At 51.4% G+C, this 27,581-nt stretch overlaps 3 protein-coding genes across 3 annotated transcripts in view; all 3 read right to left on the bottom strand.

Annotated features, from left to right (window-relative positions):
* Positions 1-1,534: 1,534 nt before the first annotated feature.
* Positions 1,535-7,819, bottom strand: LOC140912134 (perilipin-3-like). Its single transcript, XM_073346299.1, has 8 exons — positions 7,759-7,819; positions 6,317-6,387; positions 5,471-5,666; positions 4,677-4,759; positions 4,301-4,571; positions 3,425-3,615; positions 2,288-2,410; positions 1,535-2,188 (listed from the first exon to the last, which is right to left on the bottom strand). Exons 1-8 carry the CDS (start codon positions 7,817-7,819, stop codon positions 1,817-1,819), a joined length of 1,368 nt encoding a protein of 455 aa, XP_073202400.1. The 3' UTR covers positions 1,535-1,816.
* Positions 7,820-12,375: 4,556 nt separating this feature from the next.
* Positions 12,376-16,147, bottom strand: LOC140912133 (perilipin-3-like). Its single transcript, XM_073346298.1, has 7 exons — positions 16,077-16,147; positions 15,257-15,452; positions 14,461-14,543; positions 14,070-14,355; positions 13,167-13,357; positions 12,847-12,969; positions 12,376-12,747 (listed from the first exon to the last, which is right to left on the bottom strand). The coding sequence occupies exons 1-7, from the start codon at positions 16,128-16,130 to the stop codon at positions 12,376-12,378; spliced, it is 1,305 nt and encodes a 434-aa protein (XP_073202399.1). The 5' UTR covers positions 16,131-16,147.
* Positions 16,148-21,846: 5,699 nt separating this feature from the next.
* Positions 21,847-27,581, bottom strand: part of LOC140911815 (stimulated by retinoic acid gene 6 protein-like) — a 51,712-nt gene continuing 45,977 nt past the window's right edge. Inside the window, exons 17-23 of the mRNA XM_073345716.1 lie at positions 26,703-26,773; positions 25,871-26,066; positions 25,075-25,157; positions 24,686-24,969; positions 23,760-23,952; positions 23,616-23,621; positions 21,847-22,732 (exon numbers count right to left, since the gene is read on the bottom strand). Coding sequence (XP_073201817.1) covers positions 22,154-22,732; positions 23,616-23,621; positions 23,760-23,952; positions 24,686-24,969; positions 25,075-25,157; positions 25,871-26,066; positions 26,703-26,773 — 1,412 coding nt within the window. The 3' untranslated portion in view covers positions 21,847-22,153. The remainder of the gene's footprint in view (positions 22,733-23,615; positions 23,622-23,759; positions 23,953-24,685; positions 24,970-25,074; positions 25,158-25,870; positions 26,067-26,702; positions 26,774-27,581) is intronic.

Raw genomic sequence — 27,581 nt, 5'->3', positions numbered from 1 at the left:
CATGACTTATGAGGAGAGGCTGAGGGAACTGGAATTGTTTACCCTGCAGATGAGAAGAAGGTGGGGGGGGGGATTTGATAGCTACTTTCTGCTACTTGTCTCGAGTTCCAAAGAGGATGCATCTAGACTGTTCTCAGTGGTACAGATGACAGAACAAGGATCAATGGTATCAAGTTGTAGTGGGAAAGGTTTAGGTTGGATATTAGGAAAAACTTTTTCACTAGAAGGGTGGTGAAGCACTGGAATGCGTTACCTAGGAAGGTGGTGGAGTCTCCTTCCTTTGAAGTTTTTAAGGTCGGGTTTGACAAAACCCTGGCTGGGATGATTTAACTGGGGATTGGTCCTGCTTTGAGCAGGGGGTTGGATTAGATGACCTCCTACGGTCCATTCCAACCCCCATATTCTAGGGGTCTATGAAAACCTTTGTAGCCCCAGTCCACTGGGAGTACAAGACAGGCCCTGTTCAATGAGATCAGGAGTAACTAGCCCTGGGAGCTGCATCCATCACCACTTTGATTACTAGTCTCTATCTTTGAGAGCTACACACCCATTCCTGCTCATGGTGCTGTTGCAGTGCTGAACCCGAGAGACATTTCCTTGCCTGAAGCTTATTAATAGCTCAAGCCGGAGTTAGGATAAGCAAAAGTGATGGAGCTGCCTAGATGACACTAGGCACTTGTGACTTCAAGCATAGACACAAGCTCTCAGGAAAATGCATTACAAGCCCAGCACTGGTCCTACTATGGATCTCCCACAACCCTGAGCCATTAGCCTGGCTAGGTTTACACTAGGCAGTAGGAAATGTTAGGCAGGTGCTTGGCTAATGGCAGGTAGGAAGGATGCAGGCTGGCTGATGTCCATGCTTCAGCAGGACTATCTGCTGCTCTCTCTCTTGCAGCTAGTTTCCCTGTGTGTGTTTTGTTAAATCCCAGTTGCCTGGAGTTGTCAATTCACCATCTTTTCCTAGACACTTCCAACCTGTTGAGCTTCTTGCACTGAACTAGAGGCAAGGCCCGGCAGTCTCCCACCACTGTATGTGACCCTTTTAACTTTGCTCATTACCAGTAGTAGGTTCTCAGTTCTCCACACACCTCATTTCCTCTCAAGGCCATAGGGCACTATCTCAACAACCTGGGTCTTTCCCTCTGTTAGTTGGGTCTCAGAGCCTGTAATGTTGCCTTGCTAGCCACTGGAAGCCAGACGAGTGTTCTCAATGGGGAGAACACTGTTGCCTTCTTCTACATGAGGAAAGTCTCAATGGAAGAGTGTCAAATGGAGGCACCTGAAGAGATGCCTTCACCCAGGAGATGAGCTCAGCCATTCTGGAGCCCTTCCAGAGAAAGTGGGTGGAGGGGGTTTGTGTGTGTGAAGAAGAGGGGCATGGGGTCACCTCTACAGTATATGTTTCTACAGAGCATGAGCCAGGGAGGGAATCACATTAAGCAGACAGAAATTTGAATGCAGTTGAGGTTTATTGTAACATTAAACCCTAGTTTTACACATTAGAAAGCTAGGGAAAAGATCAAGCTCAGGAGCACTTCCTATGTACAGAGGAAGACAGCTGTATGTATGTCCTGAGAGAAGCAGACTAGCCCTGCAAGGGATGCAGTCCTGCATGACTAGTGATGCCACCCTGTAACTGGTAATACATGGTTCTGGAGAAGTGGGCCTGGGAAAGGCCATTCAGGTTCTGCAGAAGGAAGACCTGACCTCAGTCCACCATCTGCCAAAGCAGAACTGTGGCCTCAGCAGGGAGACCCCACACTAGCTATGCAGGCAATTCAGCTGGATTCCTTCCAGCAGCAGGGGGAACCCTTCAGGCCTCCACCTTCTTTCCTTCCTCCACCAGCTCAACAGGACACGGTGGAGAGTCTCCAGCAGGAGTGAAGGGTCCCACGATCCAGTCCAGGGGAATGTTCTGCGTCACGTATTCCAGCAGCTCATCCAGGGACTCCTGGGCCTTGGTCACCATCTCCCGACTCCGGGCCAGGGCACTGCTGGACAGATCCTGGAAACAGCCGGCACTGGAGAAGGAGGCCTGGAGCTCTTGTATACTGCTCGAGACCTGCTGGGCCTTGTCCTGGATAGTGCTGGGAAGGCCCTGGATGCTGCCCAGGAGAGTAAGGCAGGTGGTTTTCAGTTGCTGGGTGAGGGTCTGGGATGTGGCTAGAGCCTGAGCTTCAACCTGCTGGAAGGAGAAAGAGAGACTGGAGTATCTGCAAGTCTCCCCTGCAGATGGGGGGAGTTCACTGGAGCAAGGCTGTGAGGGCGAGAAGGAGGAGAATACCTTTGCGGAGTCAGGATCCTCCTGCCCTTCCAACTTCCCCCTGCAGTACTGGAGCCACATCTGGTACAGACGGTCCTGGCCATTGTGAAGCTTCTGATCTACGGCCTGCTTGGCATGGCTGATCTGCAGGAGGAGAGGGCAGTTAGCTGGGAAGAGCAGGAGGCGGCTGGCCAGGGAAGCTCTCCCACAGCTAGGTGTGGGCAGCAGGCAGGCAGCACTACTGCAGCGACACAGCTGGGCCCAGGAACAAACAGTGCCAATGGCACTGAGCATGGGAGGCTGCAGAGACAGAGTCAAGGTTCCTCCCCCACTCTGAACTCTAGGGTACAGATATGGGGACCTGCATGAAAACCTCCTAAGCTTACTTTCACCAGCTTAGGTTAAAACTTCCCCAAGGTACAAATTAATTTTACCCTTTGCCCTTGGAATTTCTACTGCCACCACCAAACTCTAACTGGGTTTACTGGGAAACGTAGTTTGGACACGTCTTTCCTCCCAAAAACCCTCCCAACCCTTGCACCCCACTTCGTGGGGAAGGTTTGGTAAAAATCCTCACCAATTTGCATAGGTGACCTCAGACCCAAACCCTTGGATCTTAGAACAATGAAAAAGCATTCAGTTTTCTTACAAGACGACTTTTAATAGAAGTAAAGGAATCACCTCTGTAAAATCAGGATGGTAGATACCTTACAGGGTAATTAGATTCAAAACAGAGAATCCCTCTAGGCAAAACCTTAAATTACAAAAAAGACACACAGACTGGGATAGTCCTTGTAGCCAGCACAAATCTTTTCTTAGCCATTTAAAGAAATCATAATCTAACACATACCTAGCTAGACTACTTACTAAACGTTCTAAGACTCCATTCCTGTTCTGTTCCCAGCAAAAGCAGCATATAGACAGACACAGACCCTTGGTTTTCTCCCTCCTCCCAGCTTTTGAGAGTATCTTGTCTCCTCATTCGTCATTTAGGTCAGGTGCCAGCAAGGTTACCTTTAGCTTCTTAACCCTTTACAGGTGAGAGGACTTTTCCTCTGACCGGGAAGGATTTTAAAGTGGTTTACACTTCCCTTTATATTTATGACAGACCGTGACCCACAGCAGCTACAGGGCAAGGGAGAGGGGTCGTGTTCCTACCAGGTCAATGATTTGCTGGAGCTGGGAGAGGGCCTCCAGGGTGCGCTGCCTGGCTTGTCTCATCTTGCCCAGGGCGTGCTGGTAGGCTCGCTGGCGCAGCGTGCTCGACAGGGAACCCAGACGCACATAGTAACTCCGCTGCTCTGCGGGAGCCTCTCCAGACCCCTCCAGGGGAGTTGTGGCAAGCTCAGCTGGAAGGGGGAAGGGGTCAGTTGGCAGCAGTGGTGCAAGTCAGGCAGTAAGGTCAGGTACGCCGCGCCATTAATACATTTGTTGCTGGAATGACGTTCGGTATCCACTGAAAACCGCAGGGCTCTCAGGAACCGCAGCAGTGAAAGGAGCAGAACGCTGGCACCTCCTCCGGTGTGCCTGTACCACCCCCAGCTGGCCCCCCACAAGCCCTTCCACATAGTTGCATCTCCTGTCTGGAGTGTGTAGAGCCCTCCCCGCACGAGGCAGGATGGGGTCGTTTGGGGGGAGTGATGTGCCCCCCCACACTTTTGGGTCTGTCCCATGAGTTGCCGTACTGGTAAGAATTAAAATCTACTTGTACCACTGGTTGTCAGGGCCAGGATACAAGGCAGGAATGCGTTCAGTCCTCCCAGAGCTTGTGACCGATGCAATCTTTCCCAGGGCACCTTTGGATGCCCTGCAGCACCGACCAGTAAGGCAGTGGGTAGCAGCACAGAGAGCGTCAGAGCCATCGGACAGGGCTAGCGAGGGCCCAGCATGGAGGGCTAGTAGCCAAGCTAGGTTGCAAGGCAGCCCAAAGGAGAGGTGGCTCTTTTGGCAGCTCAGCTGTGAGCACTGTGAGTCCAAGCCACGCCCGAAGACACCAGGGTCACCTTGGTTTGTATTCAGCAGAGGGGATCTTACCGAGCTCCTCCTCTGTCATGGGGAGGTAGCAGTCCATCAGCTGCTCAGATTTCCCCAATGCTGCATCTATGACACTCGCAGCCATCTGCCCCATGCTGGAGCCCATCACTGTGCTCATGCTGCTGGTCACGGTGGATTTGGTCACCTCCACGCTCTCCTGGACAGCCCCTTGGGCCACACTCACCCTGCTGGTCACTGCATCCTTGGCCTCAGTGACCGTGCTGCAGACTGCATCCTTGGCACCCACCAGGTCTTGGGCATCCAAAGCCACCTAGAGGAAAAGGGGTCAGAGGAGAGGTCACTGAACACCTAGCGGAAGTGAAGGGCCTACAGCCTCATCCTGCTCCAGGACCAGCCGTGACACTCGTGTGGTTACCTTCTCAATCGGCTGCTGCAGGATGGGCAGCTGCTCCTCCAGTCTGTCCAGACCCCGACAGGCATATTCATTGGCTGCTGTAACTGAAACATAACCAAAGAACTCATTAACTTAATTCCTTCATGTGCACAGATCTTGTGGGGCTCCTAATCCGTGTACATTGGAGGACTGGTGTTCCTAAGCAAGTGTCCCCAGGTTACTGATGGGAAAGCCAAGGAAGAGGGGTTGGGCAAGTTGCCCAAGGCTATGGAGCCAGTCTGTTTCAGAGCCAGGTTTAGCACTCAGGAGATCCGGCTGCAAGTCATCTGTTCATCCACCCCCAGCTTCTCCTAGAGGGTTTCAGGGGTCTCCAGTGCCTGCCATGGGCTCAGATCCTTTTAGCATTGGAGCTGCTTCCTGTGCCCTCTAGCAGGTATTGCTCCATGGCATTAGGTCCCATACACAGTGCATGTGGCTGTGTGGTACTGGGCCAGCCATGCACACCAGGGATTCTGCCTGGGCACTGCTTGCCTCTAGGCTGGTCCAGCTCACCGCTGGTACCTGAGCAAGAATCCTTAACAGCAGCTGCTGCAGCAGTCAGAGCTGCTCCGCACAAGGCCAATGCCTTGGCTAGATCATGTCTAGGAGCTAGCTGAGTTGAGAGGAGCAGGAGAAGGGAGTCTGGATTCTGTTTGTGGCCAGTTGGAGGCCGAGTTCAGTAGTGGGCCTAGAGCCACTGTAGGCTGAGCCTGCCCCCAGACCCACCTCCCCCACTACACATACAGGAGTGTTCCTGTCTCCCTTCCCTTACTCACGCTGTGGCTCCAGCTGGGCCAGGATGGGCCGTGCCCCGTTGATAGCAGCAGAGGTGATGGCCCTCTCCCCAGTCTCTACCACCTCACAGACCCCTTTGATGCCTGGGTGGGTCTCTTTGGTGGCAGCGTAGCTGGCAGAGGCCATCTCACAGGCAGAGCTGACCAAGGGCAGGCCAGCCACCCTGTCCCCTGCAGTCTGGGGGAGGGAAAGAGTCGTCAGCTGGGGAAGAGCTCCTGGCTTCTTAAGATGCCCCTCCTGTCTCTTTCCCTTTGCAACTGCCGATTCTGTAGGAGACTGTCCTCAGAGCTAGGCAGTCTCCTGTCCCTGTCAGCAGGGGTTCAGTGGCCTGCCTGTGACATTAGTTACACACCCAGAAGCCTGGTCCCATTGGAACAGCTGCCAATATTCAGCAATCTCAGGAATGCCATTTGCACCTTGGCACTCCCACCAACAAAACAGAACTGTGTCACAGTCTCGTTCTGTCAGCGAGAGCAGGAATGGAGAGACCTTTTGTCTTTCCCAGTGCAGTCTCTCCCGATCAGGAACCATGTCTCAGTCCAGGAAACGGTACAATGCCCCACTCTTTTTTGCATTAGTCAACTTTTTTGGGCATTAGTCAACGGGATTTGTCAGTGTTACAGTGCAGCCAGCAGTCAAAGGGTCCCCAGTGCTCCTCCTGGCTTCAGGAGGCACTTGTGGGCAGTGACTACGGCACTCCGAGAACTAGAACTTGGAGCATTAGCTAGTGTTGTGGTTACGAGTCCCTGTCTCCAGCAGTGGAGACATTCAAGCTAGAACAGCCCTTCCAGCCGCCAAGCACACCTGCCTCCCCAGGAGGGACCCACCTGTTGCTCCTCTGCCTGGGTCTCCACCTGTGGTTCATTTTCCTTAGCAGACATGGTGGAGTGAGATGTCCCTGTAAGACCCAAAAAGGAATATTGAGTGGCTACAGCAGGAAATAAAATCAGTATTGTGTAGGAACATCAGGAGAGCTGCTCCCGGTCCGTTTTCTCTAAGAGCCAGACCAGGTTGTCCCCCTGTAGGAAGTCTCTCTACAGAGAGAACAGGCCAGGGCCTTAGACCTTTCATGTAAGGCAGGCCCAGAAACAGAAACAGCCAGTTCGTCTGGGTGTTGTCTTCTATCCCCTCTAGTGGCACCAGGACCAGTTAGAGAGAGATTAACGCATCCACTCTACAGTCTTAGCTAAGAGCCATATGGCTTTTAGCTCATGCAGTGGAGCTAAATGCATGAGCCTCCAAAGGGCCTGGGTTTGATCCTGCTGATGACCAGGGTCTGTTGGTGTTACACATAGATAGATCGATATTATAGTCAGAAGAGACCATTATTGTCATCTAATCTGACCTCCTGCACAACGCAGGCCACAGAATCTCACCCACCCACTCCTGCAAAAACCCTCTCACTTATGTCTGAGCTACTGAAGTCCTCAAATCGTGGTTTAAAGACTTCAAGGAGCAGAGAATGCTCCAGCAAGTGACCCGTGCCCCATGCTATAGAGAGAGGGGTAAAACCTGCAGGACATTTTCCAATCTGCCCAAGAGGAAAATTCCTTCCTGACCCCAAATATGGCAATCAGCTAAACCCTGAGCATATGGGCAAGATTCACCAGCCAGATAACCAGGAAAGAATTCTCTGTAGCAACTCAGATCCCACCCGATGTAACACCCCATTTACACACTCCCAAAGCTTCTACTCTGACTTCAAGACCCAACAATACCTCCCAAGGGGAGCACCAGGACACCTGCACAGCTCATCAGAGGCATCTTCCTAGCTTAGTCTTTTCCCAGATTATACTCTGGGACAAATGGAATTAGCCCCAGTACAATCACTGACAGAAGTTATCCTGCTGAAGGTAGTAGCCATTGACTACACACACAGAACACTGAATTGAGAAGGTACCATTGGCGAGCCTTCAGGGACCTCCAGAGTGAGTAGTGTTTAAGTCTCCCCGGATTCTGAGTTACATAGGAGAGGATCATAACGGTCCCTTCTGATCTATGATCTAGGAGATGCTCACTATGGCAGGCTGGTTATTTTAAAGCCGATTTAGCTGGTAAAAATACAAATATTTTCTATTGTCAGTTAAAGACTGGTCTGGTAAAGAAACAGATTCCAGTTCAGGTAAATTGACACCATCACTCCTAGAGGCAAGAGTGAGACCACTAACTAGAAAGCTAGGGCCAGGAAGCATTTCCCTTTCGGGAAGGCACCAGGCCTGTTTTCTTTTAGTGTTTCCTGCATTATCTGTTTCAGATACATATTGGTTACCCAGCACTCCAGTCTCAGCTGAATCAGCCACCTCAGTCAAGTGTTTCCACCTGCAGATCATTCGGACAAACCAGAATTCAGACCACAGCCAGCAGTCCCAATCCCCATCCCAGAATGGGGGCAGCATAGCTTAGCTCAGGTAGAGAGGTGAGTGGAGAGTTTTCCCATAGTCCAAGCTCTAATTTAGTTCTCCTTGTTAAATAGTCTATTCTTCTCTAGGGAAGCCTCCATCTCCTAGAACATACCATTAATCCAGGCCTCCCAGTCCGGAAGGCAGACAGTTACCTTCCCTGGACTGTTTGCTCCGAAGACTCAGCTAGAAATGCTTTACACAAGTACAGCTAGAAAGTACTGAAAGTAGCTAAGAGCTTCTGATCATTCAATCCTAGCTATTACTGGCCACTAGGAAAGACATTGGGTCACAATCTGTGTAAGAAAGAACCCCCATCTAAACACCCAAAGAACGAGAGACATAGTACAGAGCTTAACCACACATCTTACCAAACTTCAACACTCCTAATCTTTCACCAATACTCAGACCTTCCCCAGGTCTCAGCCATTATATTCCTGTGATGATGTCATCATGGGGCTGGACACACTTGACAGACAGCTCAGGAGACCAATCACACAGCTGCATTCCCAACTTTACCCCGTGAGGGCTGTGAGCCTCTGAAAAGTTACAGGGTTTCGGAGTTGCCAGTTTTGGCTCCCGTTGGTCTCTCTGAAGAGCGCTTTTACGCTCCATTTCCCTGGTAACATTTTCAGTGTAGAAGGTTTTTTTTCACTAAAACAATCTAAGAGAGGAGAGTGCTGATTGCTCAAAGTGAGTTAGGTTGCCCCACACTGGGCAATAAGGGGTTAAAGACTGAGTGCAGTTAGCAGTTCCAATATAAGGGTCAGTTCAATACGTGGAACCCCAGGCTCAGGGGAGCATTTGGGAAATGATGGTGTTGCCGGCACCCAGTGCCGAGAGGCTGAACAACAGCTTGAGTTGGTTCGTGACCCGGTGTGCTACACCCAATAATCACAACGGGGTGGAGAAGCAGAAAAGTTTATTTGCAGCTGCAAAAAGGTACAGGGAGAATACAATCTCAAATCCTGCACACAAAGGAGGAAGTTACACAGGCTTTTATACATCCTTTTTCCCAGCATACTTATCCAATAGCAAGCTGCCCCAAGTATCCATATAGCCAGCCAATCCAGTTCCCAGCTAGTTCCCTGAGTCTCTGTATCATTTGTTAAACTATACATAAAGCTGCTTTATTCAGCATTGTTCTTCCATATCCCCCCTGTTTGGCCTTGCTTAGTTTCAGGCAGTCTGACTCTGCAACATACTGTTGCAGATTCTCAGCATAACTGCTGTGTGTGCCTCCAGGCGGGGGGGCCAAGGACACTAGATGTTCACACTCACGTGTCTGTCCCACAGGGGGATGTGAGTGGGCCTCCATCCAGACACACGACCTTCAGCGGTTGCAAAGGCTAGAGTGGGGCAGTGTTAGGCCCTGATTCTACAATGAGCCCTGCACAAACCAGCCCCTGCATTTACTCAGACCTCCAGTAACTTCAACAGGCAGTTGGGAAGAGTAGCTCAGTTCCAGAGAGCTCTGCACAGGTGCAAGTAACACCAGCACAGAGAGACCATTGCATGCTCAGGGCTTAGAAACCACCTTCCCACCCATAGCCCTCCCACACAGGCAGCCAGCAGAAAAAGCAAGCCCAACCATGTTCAGAACACACTACAAGTCTTTCTACCTGGTAGCTACAATCCCTAATTATGCAGGCGGTAGTGCCCTGGAAAGATAGCCAGCTGGGGGCAGGAAGCATCTCTTTCCTTTTCCCATTTCTCCTTCTAATATTCAGACCATTGGAGTGTAGCAAGTGTGACCTCTATGCTCACACCTTGGATCCTCCAACAGGCCTTTGGATTAAACACTTGAGCCCATGGGTGAATCATGCGGGGGTTTGCTGAAATAACTCACTGCTCCTTGTGCTATAAATACTGTATCTGGTGGGTTAGTCAGTTACTGCATTTGCTTTGTATAACTTAAGATTGGTCCAGCAACTTTTTTGATGTGGTATCTTACGGCTGACCCTGGCTTGAGGATGTGTTAGAAGCACCCCTTCCCTATGGAAAAATTAGCTGTAGGGACTGTGCTGGGGAAATGTAGGCTGCAATGCTCTTCATGGTGTAAAGAAAATCCAGCTTCTTTCCAAGTTTGAAGCAAATATCTGCTGATGTGAAATCCACTCATTGACCTCACACATTTTATTAGACTTGGACTAAAGAGGAAAGAGCTTTACTGGGCTTGCACACAGAAGTCAGATTAGCTGACCAGTACTCCTGCAGTCTGTACTTACTCTTCCATATCCCTAAAAGGAGGAGGCTAAGACCTTTACTCACTCCAGCAGGGCTCCACCTAGCTATTGCTTTTACTCACTCTTCCCCGTGAGTTTGCTGGAGGGGCCATTTTTAATCCATAACAGAGCAGGGTTTAAAACACACCTCCAGTTCCACAGGCAGATTAGCTTCAGTAATTGCTCCCTGTCAGTTAGGGAGTTTCTGACTTTTCTGCAGAAAATGACCTAGGGGTTACAGTGGACAAGAAGCTGGATAGGAGTCAACAGTGTGCCCTTGTTGCCAAGGCGGCCAATGGCATTTTGGGCTGTATAAGTAGGGGCACTGCCAGCAGATCGAGGGATGTGATCGTCCCCCTCTCTTTGACATTGTTGAGGCCTCATCTGGAGTAGTGTGTCCAGTTTTGGTCCCCACATTACAAGGAGGTGGTGAAAAAATTGGAAAGCATCCAGCACAGGGCAACAAAAGTGATTAGGGGACAGGAACACATGACTTATGAGGAGTGGCTGGGGGAACTGGAATTGTTTAGTCTGCGGAAGAGAAGAATGAGGGGGGGATTTGATAGCAGCTTTCAACTACCTGAAAGGGGATTCCAAAAAGGATGGATCTAGACTGTTCTCAGTGGTAGCAGATGACAAAACAAGGATCAATGGTCTCAAGCTGCAGTGGGTGAGGTTTAGGTTGGATATTAGAAAAAACTTTTTCCACTAGGGGGGTAGTGAAGCACTGGAATGGGTTACCTCGGGAGGTGGTGGAATCTCCTTCCTTTGAAGTTTTTAAGGTCAGGCTTGACAAAGCCGTGGCTGGGATGCTTTAGTTGGGGATTGGTCCTGCTTTGAGCAGGGGGTTGGACTAAATGGCCTTCTGAGGTCCCTTCCAACCCTGATATTCTATGAACAGCTTGGTATCCTCAGTCGATTGGAGAACAAGGCAGGCCCTTTCCAATGAGATGACCACTTTGTTACTAGTCTCCATCTCTGGGAGCAACACAGCCATTCCTGCTCATGGTGCTGTTGCAGTGCTGAACCCGAGAGACCTTTCTATCCTAACTCAGGCTTGAGCTACTAAGGAACAGTGATGGAGCTGCCTAGATGACACTACCTGCTTGTGACTTCAAGCACAGACACAAGCTCTCAGGAAAATGCATTACAAGCCCAGCACTGGTCTGATCATGGATCTCCCACAACCCTGAGCCATGTGCCTGTACGGTTATTGACCTGGCTAGGTTTACACTAGGCAGGAGGAAAGGTTAGGCAGGTGCTTGGCTAACAGCAGGGAGGAAGGACGCAGGCTGGCTGATGTCCATGCTTCAGCAAGACTGTCTGCTGCTCTCTCTCTCTTGCAGCTAGTCTCCCTGTGTGTGCGCGCAGGGGTGCGTTTTGACAACTCCAGGCAACTGGGATTTAACAATTCACCATCCCTTTTCCTGGACACTTCCAACCTGTTGAGCTTCTTACACTGGATTAGAGGCAAAGCCTGGCAGTCTCCCACCACTGTATGTGACCCTTTTAACTTCGCTCATTACCAATAGTAGGTTCTCAGCTCTCCACACACCCCATTTCCTCTCAAGGCCATAGCGCCGTAACACACTGGGCTCTTCCCTCTGTTACTTGGTCTCACAGTCTGTATTGTTGCCTCACTACACACTGGAAGCCAGATGAGTGCTCTCAATGGGCTGTTGCCTCCTTCTACATGAGAAAAGTCTCAATGGAAGAGAGTCCAATGGAGGCACCTGAAGAGATGCCTTCACCCAGGAGACAAGCTCAGCCATTCTGGAGTCCTGCCAGAGAAAAAGGGTGTGTGTGAAGAAGAGGTGGATGGGGTCATCTGTACAGTAAATGTTTGTACAGAGCACAAGTCAGGGAGGGAATCACATTAAGCAGACAGGAATTTGAATGCAGTTGCAGTTTATTGTAACATTAAACCCTAGTTTTACACATTACACAGCTAGGGAAAATATCAAGCTGACAAGCACTTCCTGTGTACAGAGGAAGACAGCTCTAGGTATGTCCTGAGAGAAGCAGACTAGCCCTGCAAGGGATGCAGTCCTGCATGACTAGTGATGCCACCCTGTAACTGGTGATACATGGTTCTGGGGAAGCGTGCCTGGGAAATGACATTCAGGTTCTGTAATTCTGAGGTCAGCTCTTCCTTCTGCAGTCCACCATCTGCCAAAGCAGGACTACGGCTTCAGCGAGGAGACCCCACACTAGCTATGCAGGCAATTCAGCTGGATTCCTTCCAGCAGCAGGGGGAACCCTTCAGGCCTCCACCTTCTTTCCTTCCTCCACCAGCTTATTAGGACACTGTGGGGAGTCTCCAGCAGGAGTGAAGGGTCCCACGATCCAATCCAGGGGAATGTTCTGCATCACATATTCCAGGAGCTCATCCAAGGACTCCTGGGCCTTGGTCACCATCTCCTGACTCCGGGCAAGGGCACTGCTGGACAGATCCTGGAAACAGGCGGCACTGGAGAAGGAGGCCTGGAGATCTTCTGTACTGCTCGAGATCTGCTGGGCCTTGTCCTGGATAGTGCTGGGAAGGCCCTGGATGCTGTCCAGAAGAGTAAGGCAGGTGGTTTTCAGTTGCTGGGTGAGGCTCTGGGACATGGCTAGAGCCTGAGCTTCAACCTGCTGGAAGGAGAAAGAGAGACTGGAGTATCTGCAAGTCTCCCCTGCAGATGTGGGGAGTTCACTGGAGCAAGGCTCTCAGGGCGAGAAGGAGGAGAATACCTTTGCGGAGTCAGGATCCTCCTGGCCTTCCAACTTCCCCCTGCAGCACTGGACCCACATCTGGTACAGACGGTCCTGGCCATTGTGAAGCTTCTGATCTACGGCCTGCTTGGCATGGCTGATCTGCAGGGGGAAAGGGCAGTTGGCTGCTGTCCAGGGAAACTCTCCCACAGCTAGGTGTGGGCAGCAGGCAGGCAGCACTACTGCAGTGACATAGCTGGGCCCAGGAACAAACAGTGCCAAAGGCACTGAGCATGGAAGGCTGCAGAGAACGTGACCCACAGCAGCTACAGGGCAGGGGAGAGGGGTCTTGTTCCTACCAGGTCAATGATTTGCTGGAGCTGGGAGAGGGCCTCCAGGGTGCGCTGCCTGGCTTGTCTCATCTTGCCCAGGGCGTGCTGGTAGGCTCGCTGGCGCAGTGTGCTCGACAGGGAACCCAGGCGCACGTAGTAACTCCGCTGCTCTACGGGAGCGTCTCCAGGCCCCTCCAGGGGAGTTGTGGCAAGCTCAGCTGGAAGGGGGAAGGGGTCAGTTGGCAGCAGTGGTGCAAGTAAGGCAGCAAGGTCAGGTACGCCACGCCATTAAGACATTTGTTGCTGGGATGACGTCCTGGAATGACGTTCGGTGTCCACTGAAAACTGCAGGGCTCTCAGGAACCGCAGCAGCGAAAGGAGCAGAACGCTGGCAGCTCCTCCGGTGTGTCTGTACCGCCCCCAGCTGGCCCCCCACCAGCCCTTCCACGTAGTTGCATCTCCTGTCTGGAGACTGTAGAGCCCCCCGCACAAGGCGGGGGGGGGGGGTCATGTGCCTACCCCCCGCTTTTGGGTCCCTCCCATGAGTTGCCATACTGGTAAGAGTTAAAATCTACTTGCACCACCGGTTGGCAGGGCCAGGATACAAGGCAGGGATGCCTTCAGCCCTCCCAAAGCTTGTGACCGATGCAATCTTTCCCAGGGCACGATTGGATGCCCTGCAGCACCGACCAGTAAGGCAGCAGGTAGCTGCACAGGGAGAAGCGTCAGAGCCATCAGAGAGGACTATCAGAGGGCCCAGCATGAAGGAACTAAGGGAGGGCTAGTAGCCAAGCTAGGTTGCAAGCTAGCCTTAAGGAGAGATGGCTCTTTTGGCAGCTCAGCTGTGAGCACTGTGAACAGCTGTGAGTCCAAGCCGTGCCCAAAGACACCACGGTCACATTGGTTTGTATTCAGCAGAGGGGATCTTACCAAGCTCCTCCTCGGTCATGGGGAGGTAGTAGTCCACCAGCTGCTCAGATTTCCCCAATGCTGTGTCTATGACACTTCCAGCCATCTGCCCCATACGGGAGCCCATCACTGTGCTCATGCTGCTGGTCACAGCAGATTTGGTCACCTCTACGCTCTCCTGGACAGCCCCTTGGGCCATGCCCACCATGCTGGTCACTGCATCCTTGGCCTCAGTGACCGGGCTGCAGACTGCATCCTTGGCACCCACCATTGTGGCACGCACGAGTTCTTGGGCATCCAAAGCCACCTAGAGGAAAAGGGATCTGAAGAGAGGTCACTCAACACCTAGCAGAAGTGAAGGTCCCACAGCCTCATCCTGCTCCAGGACCAGCCGTGACACTCGTGTGGTTACCTTCTCAATCGGCTGCTGCAGGATGGGCAGCTGCTCCTCCAGTCTGTCCAGACCCCGACAGGCATATTCATTGGCTGCTGCAACTGAAACATAACCACAGAACTCGTTCCCTTAATTCCTTCATGTGCACAGATCTCGTGGGGCTGCTAATCCGTGTACACTGGAGGACTGGTGTTCCTAAGCAAGTGTCCCCAGGTTACTGATGGGAAAGCCAAGGAAGAGGGGTTGGGCAATTTGCCCAAGGCTATGGAGCCAGTCTGTTTCAGAGCCAGGTTTAGCAGTCAGGAGATCCGGCTGCCAGTCATCTGTTCATCCACCCCCAGCTTCTCCTAGAGGGTTTCAGGGGTCTCCAGTGCCTGCCATGGGCTCAGATCCTTTTAGCATGGGAGCTGCTTCCTGTACCCTCTAGCAGGTGTTGCTCCATGGCATTAGGTGCCATACACAGTGCATGTGGCTGTGTGGTACTGGGCCAGCCATGCACACCAGGGATTGTGGCTGGGCACTGCCTGCCTCTAGGCTGGTCCAGCTCACCGCTGGTACCTGAGCAGGAATCCCCACCAGCAGCTGCTGCAGCCGTCAGAACTCCTCCGCACAAGGCCAATGCCTTGGCCAGATCAAGTTTAGGAGCTCGCTGAGTTCAGGGAAGCAGGAGAAGGGAGTTTGTGGATTCTGTTTGCGGCCAGTTGGAGGCCGAGCTCAGTAGTGGGCCTAGAGCCACTGTAGGCTGAGCCTGCCCCCAGACCCACCTCCCCCGCCACACACACAGGAGTGTTCCTGCCTCCCTTCCCTTACTCACGCTGTGGCTCCAGCTGGTCCAGGATGGGCTGTGCCCCGGTAATGGCAGCAGAGGTGATGGCCCTCACCCCAGTCTCTACTACCTCACAGACCCCTTTGATGGCTGGGTGGGTTTCTTTGGTGGCAGCGTAGCTGGCAGAGGCCATCTCACAGGTAGAGCTGACCAAGGGCAGGCTAGCCATCCTGTCCCCTGCAGTCTAGGGGAGGGAAAGAGGAGTCAGTTGAGGAAGAGCTCCTGGCTTCTCAAGGTGCCCCTCCTGTCTCTTTTCCTCTGCAACTACTGATTCTGTAGGAGACTGCCCAGCTCTGAGGACAGTCTCCTGTCCATTTCAGCTGGGTTTCAGTGGCCTGCCTGTGAGATTAGTTACAGACCCAGAAGGCTGGTTCCATTGGAACAGCTGCCAATATTCAGCAAGGTCTCAGGAATGCCGTTTCCATCCTGGCACACCCACCAACAAAACAGAACTGTGTCATGATCTCGTTCCGTCAGCGAGAGCAGGAATGGAGAGACCTTTTGTCTTTTCAAGTGCAGTCTCTCTCGATCAGGAACCATGTCTCGGTCCAGCACCCGGTACAATGCCCCCACTGGGCATTGCAATCAACGGGATTTGCCAGTGTTCTAATGCAGACAGCATTCACAGGGTCACCTGTGCTCCTCCCAGATTCAGGAGGCACATGTGGGCAGTGACTACGGCACTCTGAGAGCTAGAATCATTGCCTAGTGTTGTGGTTACGAGTCCCTGTCTCCAGCAGTGGAGACATTCAAGCTAGAACAGCCTTTCCAGCCGCCAAGCACACCTGCCTCCCCAGGAGGGACCCACCTGTTGCTCCTCTGCCTGGATCTCCACCTGTGGTTCATTTTCCTTAGCAGACATGGTGGAGTGAGATGTCCCTGCAAGACCCAAAAAGGAATATTGAGTGGTCACAGCAGGAAACAGTGAAATCAAACTTGTGTAGGAATACCAGGAGTGCTGCTCCCGGTCCATTTTCTGTAAGAGCCAGACCAGGTTGTCCTCCTGCAGTAAGTCTCTCTCTACAGAGAGCAGGCCAGGCCCTTAAACCTTTGATCTAAGGCAGGCTCAGAGACAGCCAGTTCTTCAAGCCCAGGGATGCACTTGTAATCCACACATCTTGTGGGTGTGTTCTTCTGTCCCATCTCGTGGCACCAGGACCAGTTAGAGAGGCAGAGATTAATTTATTGGCTTTACCGTCTTAGCTAAGAACCTTATGTCTTTTAGCTCATGCAGTAGAGGCTCATGCATTTAGGTCCAGAGGTCCCAGGTTTGATCCTGCCCATTACCAGGGTCTTTTGGTGTTACACACTCCCAAAGCTTCTCCTCAGACTTCTAGACCCAACAATGCCTCCCAAGGGGAGCACCAGGACACCTGCACAGCTCATCAGAGGCACCATCCTACTTTAGTCTTTTCCCAGATAGTACCGGGGCTAATTCCATTCGTCCCAGAGTACAATCACTGACAGAAGTTATCCTGCTGAAGGTAGTAGCCATTGACTACACACACAGAACACTGAATTGAGAAGGTACCACTGGGGAGCCTTCAGGGACCTCTTGCGTGAGTAGTGTAGGAGACTCCCTGGATACTGAATTACATAGGAGATGATCATAATGGTGCCTTCTGACCTTAATATCTATGAGTCTACATAGGAGATGCCCACTATGGCAGGCTGGTTATTTTAAAGCCAATTTAGCTGGTAAAAATACAAATATCTTCTATTGTCAGGTAAAGATGGTCTGGTAAAGGAACAGATTCCAGTTTAGGTAAGTTGACACCATCACTCCTAGAGGCGAGAGTGAGACCACTAACTAGAAAGCTAGGGCCAGGAAGCATTTCCCTTATGGGAAGGCACCAGGCCTGTTTTCCTTTAGTATTTCCTGCATTATCTGTTTCAGATCCATATTGGTTACCCAGCACTCCAATCTCAGCTGAATCAGCCACCTCAGTCAAGTGTTTCCACCTGCAGATCTTTAGGACAAGCCAGAACTCAGACCACAACCAGAAGTCCCATTCCCCATCCCTGAGTGGGAACAGCATAGCTTTGCTCAGGTCGAGAGGTGAGTAGGAGTTTTTCCCCTAGTCGAAACTCTAAGTTAGTTCTCCTTGTTAAATATTCTATTCTCCTCTAGGGAAGCCTCCATCTCCTAGAACATTCCATTAATCCAGGCCTCCCAGTCTGGAAGGCAAATAGTTTCCTTCCCTGGACCGTTTGCTCAGAAGACTGAACTCAAAATGCTTTACACAAGTACAGCTACTAAGCACTGAAACTAGCTAAGAGCTTCTGACCATTCAATCCTAGCCACTACTGGCCATCAGGCAAGACATTGGGTCACACTCTGTGTAAGAAAAGAGCCCCCATTGAAACAAATACAGAACCTAGGAACCAGAGACATAACACAGAGGTTAACCACACATCTTACCAAACTTCCACACTACTAATCCTTCACCAATACTCAGACCTCCCTCAAGTCTCAGCCATTATATTCCTGTGATGTCATCATGGGGTTGGACACACTTGACAGACAGCTCAGGAGACCAATCACACAGCTGCATTCTCTACTTTGCCCAGTGAGAGCTGTGAGCCCATGAAAAGTTACAGGGTGTGAGAGTTGCCAATCTTGGTTGGATGTGTTCCTGGAGGTCTCATCACATGACAATCTTTAATTAAAGATTAATCTTTAATTCCTGGAGAGTTCAGGACAATCCTGGAGGGCTGGCAAACCTAGTTTCAGATTATGAGCTGTTTGGGGCAGGCCTTTTACTCTCTGTTAAGACAGAGATGGGATTCCAGTTTTGATTTTTGTTTTGAAATGCTACGGTCATACAAACAATAATAATGGTTCATATTCTCAGAGTACTCCGTTTGTTCTCTCTGAAGAGCGCCTTTACGCTCCATTTCCCTGGTAACATTTTCAGTGTAGAAGAGTTTTGACAGTAAAACCGTCTAAGAGAGGAGAGTGCTGGTAGCTGTTGTATTATTTTCCTTTCCTGCCCACTCCAAAAGAGGCTGGGGAAGTTATTCTGGCCCAGCTGGCACAAGATACTCCTCAGTTCATTTATAGCTTTCCTGTTGGTTGACTTGTCCAGGGAAGAGAACATGGCACAGGTTTTTAAAGGTATTTAGCTATTGCTCCTCTCAGCGTTGCAAGGCCTAAGTGAGTTAGGCCCAGAACCTCAAAGAGAGTTAGGTAGCCCCACACTGGGCAATAAGGGGTTAAAGACTGAGTGCAATTAGCAGTTCTAATATAAGTGTCAGTTCAATACGTGGAACCCCCAGGCTCAGGGGGAATCTGGGGAGCATTTGGGCAGATGCTGGGGGTGACACAGCCAAAGGGAAGCACTGAGTGGGGAGACAAGCTCAGGGAAAAATTGGGGGGGGGTGTCAGTTATAGCCACTCGGCTCGGCTCTGCCCTCTCCCCATTATCATTCCTGGCCTAGTTACTCCAGTGCCAGGGTCCTTCCCAGCCAGAGTGACAGCAGATCACACCAGGCATAACTTCGTCCCATAACCTCCCTACACCTTTCACACAGGGAGTAAAATCAAACCAGGGAGTGCAAATGCCTGGAGCAGCTGAGCAGAGTGACAGTGGCCTGGAGCTGAGGCAGGTGCTCACCTCCCTCCTTTAAAGCAAGCCTAGATGTTCATACCCATGTGTCTGTCCCACAGAGGGATGTGAGAGGGCCTCCATCTAAACACAAGATCTTCAGCTTCAGTGGCTGCAAGGGCCAGAGTGGGGCGGTTTTAGGCTCTGATTCTACAATGAGCCCTGCACAAACCAGCCCCTGCATTTACTCAGACCCCAGTAACTTCAACAAGCAGTTGGGAAGAGTAGCTGAGTTCCAGAGGGCTCTGCTCAGATGCAAGTATCTCTAGCACAGAGAAACCATTGCATGCTCAGGGCTTAGAAACCACCTTCCCATCCATAGCCCTCCCACACAGGCAGCCAGAAGAAGCAGCAAGCCCAACCATGTTGAGAGCACACTACAAGTCTTCCTACCTGGGATCTACAGCTACAATCACTAATTATCCAGAGGGTGCCACCCAGGAGAGAAAGCCAGCTGGGGGCAGGAAGCATCTCTTTCCTTTTCCCATTCCTCCTTCTAATATTCAGACCATTGGGGTGTAGCTGGTGTGATCTCTATGCGCACACATGGATCCTCCAACAGGCCTCTGGATTAAACAGTCGAGCCCATTGGTTTGGGGTTTGCTGAAATAACTCACTGCTCTTTGAATAAATACTGCACCCGGTGGGTTAGTCAGTCACTGAACTTGCTTTATAAAACTTGAGAGTGGTGCAGCAACATTTTCCATCAGGTTTCTTAGGTCTGACCCTGCTTGGGGATGTGTTAGAACCGCTCCTTCTCTACGGAAAGATTAGCTGCAGGGGCTGCGCTCGGGAAACGTAGGCTGCAATGTTCTTCATGGCGTAAAGAAAATCCAGCTCCCACTTCTATCCAAGTTTGAAGCTAATAACTGTTGATGTGAAATCCACTCATTGACATCACACATTTTATTAGACTTGGACGAAAGAGGAAAGAGCTTCACTGGGCTTGGATACAGAAGTCACGTTAGCTGACCAGCACTCCTGAAGTCTGCACTTACTCTTCCATATTCCTAAAAGGAGCAGACTAGGACCTTTACTCACCCCAGCAGGGCTCCACCTAGCTAGTGTGTTGGAGAGGCCTCTGTTAATCCAGAACACAGCAGGGTATGTAACACACTTCCAGTTACACAGGCAAATTAGCCTCAGGATCGCTCACTGTCAGTTAGGGAGTTTCTGACTTTTCTGCAGAAAAGGACCTCGAAGTTACAGTGGACAAGAAACTGGCTATGAGTCAACAGTGTGCCCTTGTTGCCAAGACGGCCAATGACATTTTGGGTTGTGTAAATAGGGGCATTGCCAGCAAATTGACAGACATGATTGTTCTCCTCTATTCAACATTTGTGAGGCCTGATCTGGAGTACTATGTCCAGTTTTGGGCCCTACACTACAAAAAGGATGTGAAAAAATTGGAAAGTGTCCAGCAGAGGGCAACAAAAATGTTTAGGGGACTGGAACACATGACTTATAAGGAGAGGCTGAGGGAACTGGAATTGTTTAGCCTGCAGAAGAGAAGAAGGGGGGGGAGATTTGATAGTTGCTTTCAGCTACCTCAGAGGGAGTTCCAAAGAGGATGTATCTAGACTGTTCTTAGTGGTACACATGACAGAACAAGGATCAATGGTATCAAGTTGTAGTGGGGAAGGTTTAGGTTGGATATTAGGAAAAACGTTTTCACTAGAAGGGTGGTGAAGCACTGGAATGCGTTACCTAGGAAGGTGATGGAGTCTCCTTCCTTTGAGGTTTTTAAGGTCGGGTTTGACAAAACCCTGGCTGGGATGATTTAACTGGGGATTGGTCCTGCTTTGAGCAGGGGGTTGGATTAGATGACCTCCTAAGGGCCCTTCCAACCCCCATATTCTAGGGGTCTATGAAAACCTTTATAGCCCCAGTCCACTGGGAGTACAAGACAGTCCCTGTTCAATGAGATCAGGAATAACTAGCCCTGGGAGCTGCATCCATCACCACTTTGATTACTAGTCTCTATCTTTGAGAGCTACACACCCATTCCTGCTCATGGTGCTGTTGCAGTGCTGAACCCGAGAGACATTTCCTTGCCTGAAGCTTATTAATAGCTCAAGCTGGAGTTAGGATAAGCAAAAGTGATGGAGCTGCCTAGATGACACTAGGCACTTGTGACTTCAAGCATAAACACAAGCTCTCAGGAAAATGCATTACAAGCCCAGCACTGGTCCTACTATGGATCTCCCACAACCCTGAGCCAGTAGCCTGGCTAGGTTTACACTAGGCAGTAGGAAATGTTAGGCAGGTGCTTGGCTAATGGCAGGGAGGAAGGATGCAGGCTGGCTGATGTCCATGCTTCAGCAAGACTGTCTGCTGCTCTCTCTCTTGCAGCTAGTCTCCCTGTGTGTGGGTTTTGTTAAATCCCAGTTGCCTCGAGTTGTCAATTCACCATCTTTTCCTAGACACTTCCAACCTGTTGAACTTCTTGCACTGAACTAGAGGCAAGGCCCGGCAGTCTCCCACCACTGTATGGGACCCTTTTAACTTTGCTCATTAGCAGTAGTAGGTTTTCAGTTCTCCACACACCCCATTTCCTCTCAAGGCCATAGTGCCCTATCTCAACAACCTGGGTCTTTCCCTCTGTTAGTTGGTCTCAGAGTCTGTTATGTTGCCTTGCTACCCACTGGAAGCCAGACGAGTGTTCTCAATGGGGAGAACACTATTGCCTTCTTCTACATGAGAAAAGTCTCAATGGAAGAGTGTCAAATGGAGGCACCTGAAGAGATGCCTTCACCCAGGAGAGGAGCTCAGCCATTCTGGAGCCCTTCCAGAGAAAGTGGGTGGAGGGGGTTTGTGTGTGTGAAGAAGAGGGGCATGGGGTCACCTGTACAGTATATGTTTCCACAGAGCATGAGGCAGGGAGGGAATCACATAAAGGAGACAAATTTGAATGCAGTTGAGGTTTATTGTGACATTAAACCCTAGTTTTACACATTACAAAGCTAGGGAAAAGATCAAGCTCAGGAGCACTTCCTATGTACAGAGGAAGACAGCTGTAGGTATGTCCTGAGAGAAGCTGACTAGCCCTGCAAGGGATGCAGTCCTGCATGACTAGTGATGCCACCCTGTAACTGGCAATACATGGTTATGGGGAAGCGTGCCTGGGAAATCACATTCAGGTTCTGTAATTCTGAGGTCAGCTCTTCCTTCTGCAGTCCACCATCTGCCAAAGCAGAACTGTGGACTCAGCAAGGAGACCCCACACTAGCTATACAGGAAATTCTGCTGGATTCCTTTCAGCAGCAGGGGGAACCCTTCAAGCCTCCACCTTCTTTCCTTCCTCCACCAGCTCATCAGGACACAGTGGGGAGTCTCCAGCAGGAATGAAGGGTCCCACGATCCAGTCCAGGGGAATGTTCTGCGTCACGTATTCCAGCAGCTCATCCAGGGACTCCTGGGCCTTGGTCACCATCTCCCGACTCCGGGCCAGGACACTGCTGGACAGATCCTGGAAACAGCCGGCACTGGAGACGGAGGCCTGGAGCTCTTCTATACTGCTTGAGACCTGCTGGGCCTTGTCCTGGATAGTGCTGGGAAGGCCCTGGATGCTGCCCAGGAGAGTAAGGCAGGTGGTTTTCAGTTGCTGGGTGAGGCTCTGGGACATGGCTAGAGCCTGAGCTTCAACCTGCTGGAAGGAGAAAGAGAGACTGGAGTATCTGCAAGTCTCCCCTGCAGATGGGGGGAGTTCACTGGAGCAAGGCTGTGAGGGCGAGAAGGAGGAGAATACCTTTGCGGAGTCAGGATCCTCCTGCCCTTCCAACTTCCCCCTGCAGTACTGGAGCCACATCTGGTACAGACGGTCCTGGCCATTGTGAAGCTTCTGATCTACGGCCTGCTTGGCATGGCTGATTTGCAGGAGGAGAGGGCAGTTAGCTGGGAAGAGCAGGAGGCGGCTGGCCAGGGAAGCTCTCCCACAGCTAGTGTGGGCAGCAGGCAGGCAGCACTACTGCAGCGTCACAGCTGGCCCCAGGAACAAACAGTGCCAATGGCACTGAGCATGGGAGGCTGCAGAGACCATGTCAAGGTTCCTCCCCGACTCTGAACTCTCGGGTACAGATATGGGGACCTGCATGAAAACCTCCTAAGCTTACTTTCACCAGCTTAGGTTAAAACTTCCCCAAGGTACAAATTAATTTTACCCTTTGCCCTTGGAATTTTCACTGTCACCACCAAACTAACTGGGTTTATTGGGAAACGTTGTTTGGACACGTCTTTCCTCCCAAAAACCCTCCCAAACCTTGCACCCCACTTTGTGGGGAAGGTTTGGTAAAAATCCTCACTAATTTGCATAGGTGACCATAAACCCAAACCCTTGGATCTTAGAACAATGAAAAAGCATTCTGTTTTCTTACAAGACGACTTTTAATAGAAGTAAAGGAATCACCTCTGTAAAATCAGGATGGTAGATACCTTACAGGGTAATTAGATTCAAAACAGAGAATCCCTCTAGGCAAAACCTTAAGTTACAAAAAAGACACACAGACTGGGATAGTCATTGTAGCCAGCACAAATCTTTTCTTAGCCATTTAAAGAAATCATAATCTAACACATACCTAGCTAGACTACTTACTAAACATTCTAAGACTCCATTCCTGTTCTGTTCCCGGCAAAAGCAGCATACAGAAAGACACAGACCGTTTCTGTCTCTCCCTCCTCCCAGCTTTTGAAAATATCTTGTCTCCTCATTCATCATTTAGGTCAGGTGCCAGCAAGGTTACCTTTAGCTTCTTAAGCCTTTACAGGTGAGAGGACTTTTCCTCTGACCGGGAGGGATTTTGAAGTGGTTTACCGTTCCCTTTATATTTATGGCAGACTGTGACCCACAGCAGCTACAGGGCAGGCGAGAGGGGTCGTGTTCCTACCAGGTCAATGATTTGCTGGAGCTGGGAGAGGGCCTCCAGGGTGCGCTGCCTGGCTTGTCTCATCTTGCCCAGGGCGTGCTGGTAGGCTCGCTGGCGCAGCGTGCTCGACAGGGAACCCAGACGCACATAGTAAGTCCGCTGCTCTGCGGATGCCTCTCCAGGCCCCTCCAGGGGAGTTGTGGCAAGCTCAGCTGGAAGGGGGAAGGGGTCAGTTGGCAGCAGTGGTGCAAGTCAGGCAGTAAGGTCAGGTACGCCACGCCATTAAGACATTTGTTGCTAGTATGACGTACTGCAATGACGTTCAGTAGCTGCTGAAAACCGCAGGGCTCTCAGGAACCGCAGCAGCGAAAGGAGCAGAACGCTGGCACCTCCTCCGGTGTGTCTGTACCACCCCCAGCTGTCCTGCCACCAGCCCTTCCCAGAGAGGAGATGCAACTACATGGGTCTGTAGATTCCCCCCACACAAGGCAGGGTGGGGTTGATTGGGGGAGGGGGAAGTCACATGCCCCCCCCGACCTCTATTCTGGGTCCCTCCCATGAGTCGCCGTACTGGTAAGAGTTAAAAACTACTTGCACCACTGGGTGGCAGGGCCAGGATACAAGGCAGGGATGCATTCAGCCCTCCCAAAGCTCATGACCGATGCAATCTTTCCCACGGCACGTTTGGATGCCCTGCAGCACCGACCAGTAAGGTAGCGGGTAGCTGCACAGGGAGCAGCGTCAGAGCCATCAGACAGGGCTAGCTGAGGGCCCAGCATGAAGGAACAAAGGGTAGGGCTAGTAGCCAAGCAAGGTTGCAAGGCAGCCCAAAGGAGAGGTGGCTCTTTTGGCAGCTCAGCTGTGAGCACTGAACAGCTGTGATTCCAAACCACACCCCAAGACACCAGGGTCACATTGGTTTGTATTCAGCAGAGGGGTTTTTATCGAGCTCCTCCTCTGTCATGGGGAGGTAGTGGTCCACCAGCTGCTCACATTTCCCCAGTGCTGCATCTATGCCACTCGCAGCCATCTGCCCCATGCTGGAGCCCATCACTGTGCTCATGCTGCTGGTCACGGCAGATTTGGTCACCTCCACGCTCTCCTGGACAGCCCCTTGGGCCATGCCCACCATGCTGGTCACTGCATCCTTGGCCTCAGTGACCGGGCTGCAGACTGCATCCTTGGCACCCACCATTGTGGCATGCACGAGTTCTTGGGCATCCAAAGCCACCTAGAGGAAAAGGGGTCAGAAGAGAGGTCACTGAACACCTAGCAGAAGTGAAGGTCCCACAGCCTCATCCTACTCCAGGACCAGTCGTGACACTCGTGTGGTTACCTTCTCAATCAGCTGCTGCAGGATGGGCAGCTGCTCCTCCAGTCTGTCCAGACCCCGACAGGCATATTCATTGGCTGCTGCAACTGAAACATAACCACAGAACTCGTTCCCTTAATTCCTTCATGTGCACAGATCTCATGGGGCTGCTAATCCGTGTACACTGGAGGACTGGTGTTCCTAAGCAAGTGTCCCCAGGTTACTGATGGGAAAGCCAAGGAAGAGGGGTTGGGTAAGTTGCCCAAGGCTATGGAGCCAGTCTGGTTCATCACACGTTTAGCACTCGGGAGATCGCGCTGCCAGTCATCTGTTCATCCACCCCCAGCTTCTCCTAGAGGGTTTCAGGAGTCTCCAGTGCCTGCAATGGGCTCAGATCCTTTTAGCATTGGAGCTGCTCCCTGTGCCCTCTAGCAGGTATTGCTCCATGGCATTAGGTGCCATACACAGTGCATGTGGCTGTGTGGTACTGGGCCAGCCATGCACACCAGGGATTGTGCCTGGGCACTGCCTGCCTCTAGGCTGGCCCAGCTCACCGCTGGTACCTGAGCAAGAGTCCCCAAGAGCAGCTTCTGCATCCGTCAGAGCCGCTCCGCACAAGGCCAATGCCTTGGCCAGGTCACGTCTAGGAGCTAGCCGAGTTGAGAGGAGCAGGAGAAGGGAGTTTGTGGATTTTGTTTGCTGCCAGTTGGAGGCAGAGTTCAGTAGTGGGCCGAGAGCCACTGTAGGCTGAGCCTGCCCCCAGATCCACCTCCCCCGCCACACACACAGGAGTGTTCCTGCCTCCCTTTCCGTTACTCACGCTGTGGCTCCAGCTGGTCCAGGATGGGCCGTGCCCCAGTGATGGCAGCAGAGGTGATGGTTCTCACCCCAGTCTCTGCTACCTCACAGACCCCTTTGATGGCTGGGTGGGTCTCTTTGGTGGCAGCGTAGCTGGCAGAGGCTATCTCACAGGCAGATCTGACCAAGGGCAGGCCAGCCACCCTGTTCCCTGCAGTCTAGGGGAGGGAAAGAGGAGTCAGCTGAGGAAGAGCTCCTGGCTTGTCAAGGTGCCCCTCCTGTCTTTCCTTCTGCGAACTACTGATTCTGTAGGAGACTGTCCTCAGAGCTAGGCAGTCTCCGGTCCCTCTCAGCAGGGGTTCAGTGGCCTTCCTGTGACATTAGTTACACACCCAGAAGCCTGGTCCCATTAGAACAGCTGCCTATATTCAGCAAAGTCTCAGAAATGCTGCTTCCGTCCTGGCACAGCCACCAACAAAACAGAACTGTGTCACGGTCTTGTTCCATCAGTGAGAGCAGGAATGGAGAGACCTTTTGTGTTTCCAAGTGCATTCTCTCCCGATCAGGAGCCATGTCTCAGTCCAGCACCCGGTACAATGCCCCTACTGGGTATTATAATTAGCGGGATTTGACCGTCTTCGAGTGGAGACAGCATACAGAGGGTCACCCGTGCCGATGCTCCTCCTGGCTTCAGGGGGGCACTTGTGGGCAGTGACTACGGCACTCCGAGAACTAGAACTTGGAGCATTAGCTAGTGTTGTGGTTACGAGTCCCTGTCTCCAGCAGTGGAGACATTCAAGCTAGAACAGCCCTTCCAGCTGCCAAGCACACCTGCCTCCCCAGGAGGGACCCACCTGTTGCTCCTCTGCCTGGATCTCCACCTGTGGTTCATTTTCCTTAGCAGACATGGTGGAGTGAGATGTCCCTGCAAGACCCAAAAAGGAATATTGAGTGGCTACAGCAGGAAACAATGAAATCAATGTTATGTAGGAACACCAGGAGAGCTGCCCCCCGTCTGTTTTCTCTGAGAGCCAGACCAGGTTGTCCCCCTGTAATAAGTCTCTCTCTACAGAGAGCAGGCAAGGGCCTTAAACCTTTGATCTAAGGCAGGCTCAGAGACAGCCAGTTCAAGCCCAGGGATGCACCTGTAATCCATACACCTTCTGGGTGTGTTCTTCTCTCCCATCTCGTGGCACCAGGACCAGTTGGAGAGAGACAGATTAACGCATCAGCTCTGCATCTTTAGCTAAGAGCCTTATGGCTTTTAGCTCATGCAGTATAGGCTCATGCATTTAGCTCCGGAGGACCCAGATTTCATCCTGCCGATCACCAGGGTCTGTCGGTGTTACACACTCCCAAAGCTTCTCCTCAGACTTCTAGACCCAACAATGCCTCCCAAGGGGAGCACCAGGACACCTGCACAGCTCAGAGGCATCTTCCTAGTTTAGTCTTTTCCCAGATAATACCAGGGAAAATTCCATTTGTCCCAGAATACAATCACTGACTGAAGTTATCCTGCTGAAGGTAGTAGCCATTGACTACACACACAGAACACTGAATTGAGAAGGTACCACTGGGGAGCCTTCAGGGACCTCTTGAGTGAGTAGTGTAAGAGTCTCCCTGGATACTGAATTACATAGGAGATGATCATAATGGTGCCTTCTGACCTTAATATCTATGAGTCTACATAGGAGATGCCCACTATGGCAGGCTGGTTATTTTAAAGCCAATTT

Source organism: Lepidochelys kempii, chromosome 5 (assembly GCF_965140265.1).
Source record: "Lepidochelys kempii isolate rLepKem1 chromosome 5, rLepKem1.hap2, whole genome shotgun sequence".
Lineage (NCBI taxonomy): Eukaryota > Metazoa > Chordata > Testudines > Cheloniidae > Lepidochelys > Lepidochelys kempii.
Note: the sequence above shows the minus strand (reverse complement) of the source record. Positions and strands in the feature narration are given on the sequence as shown.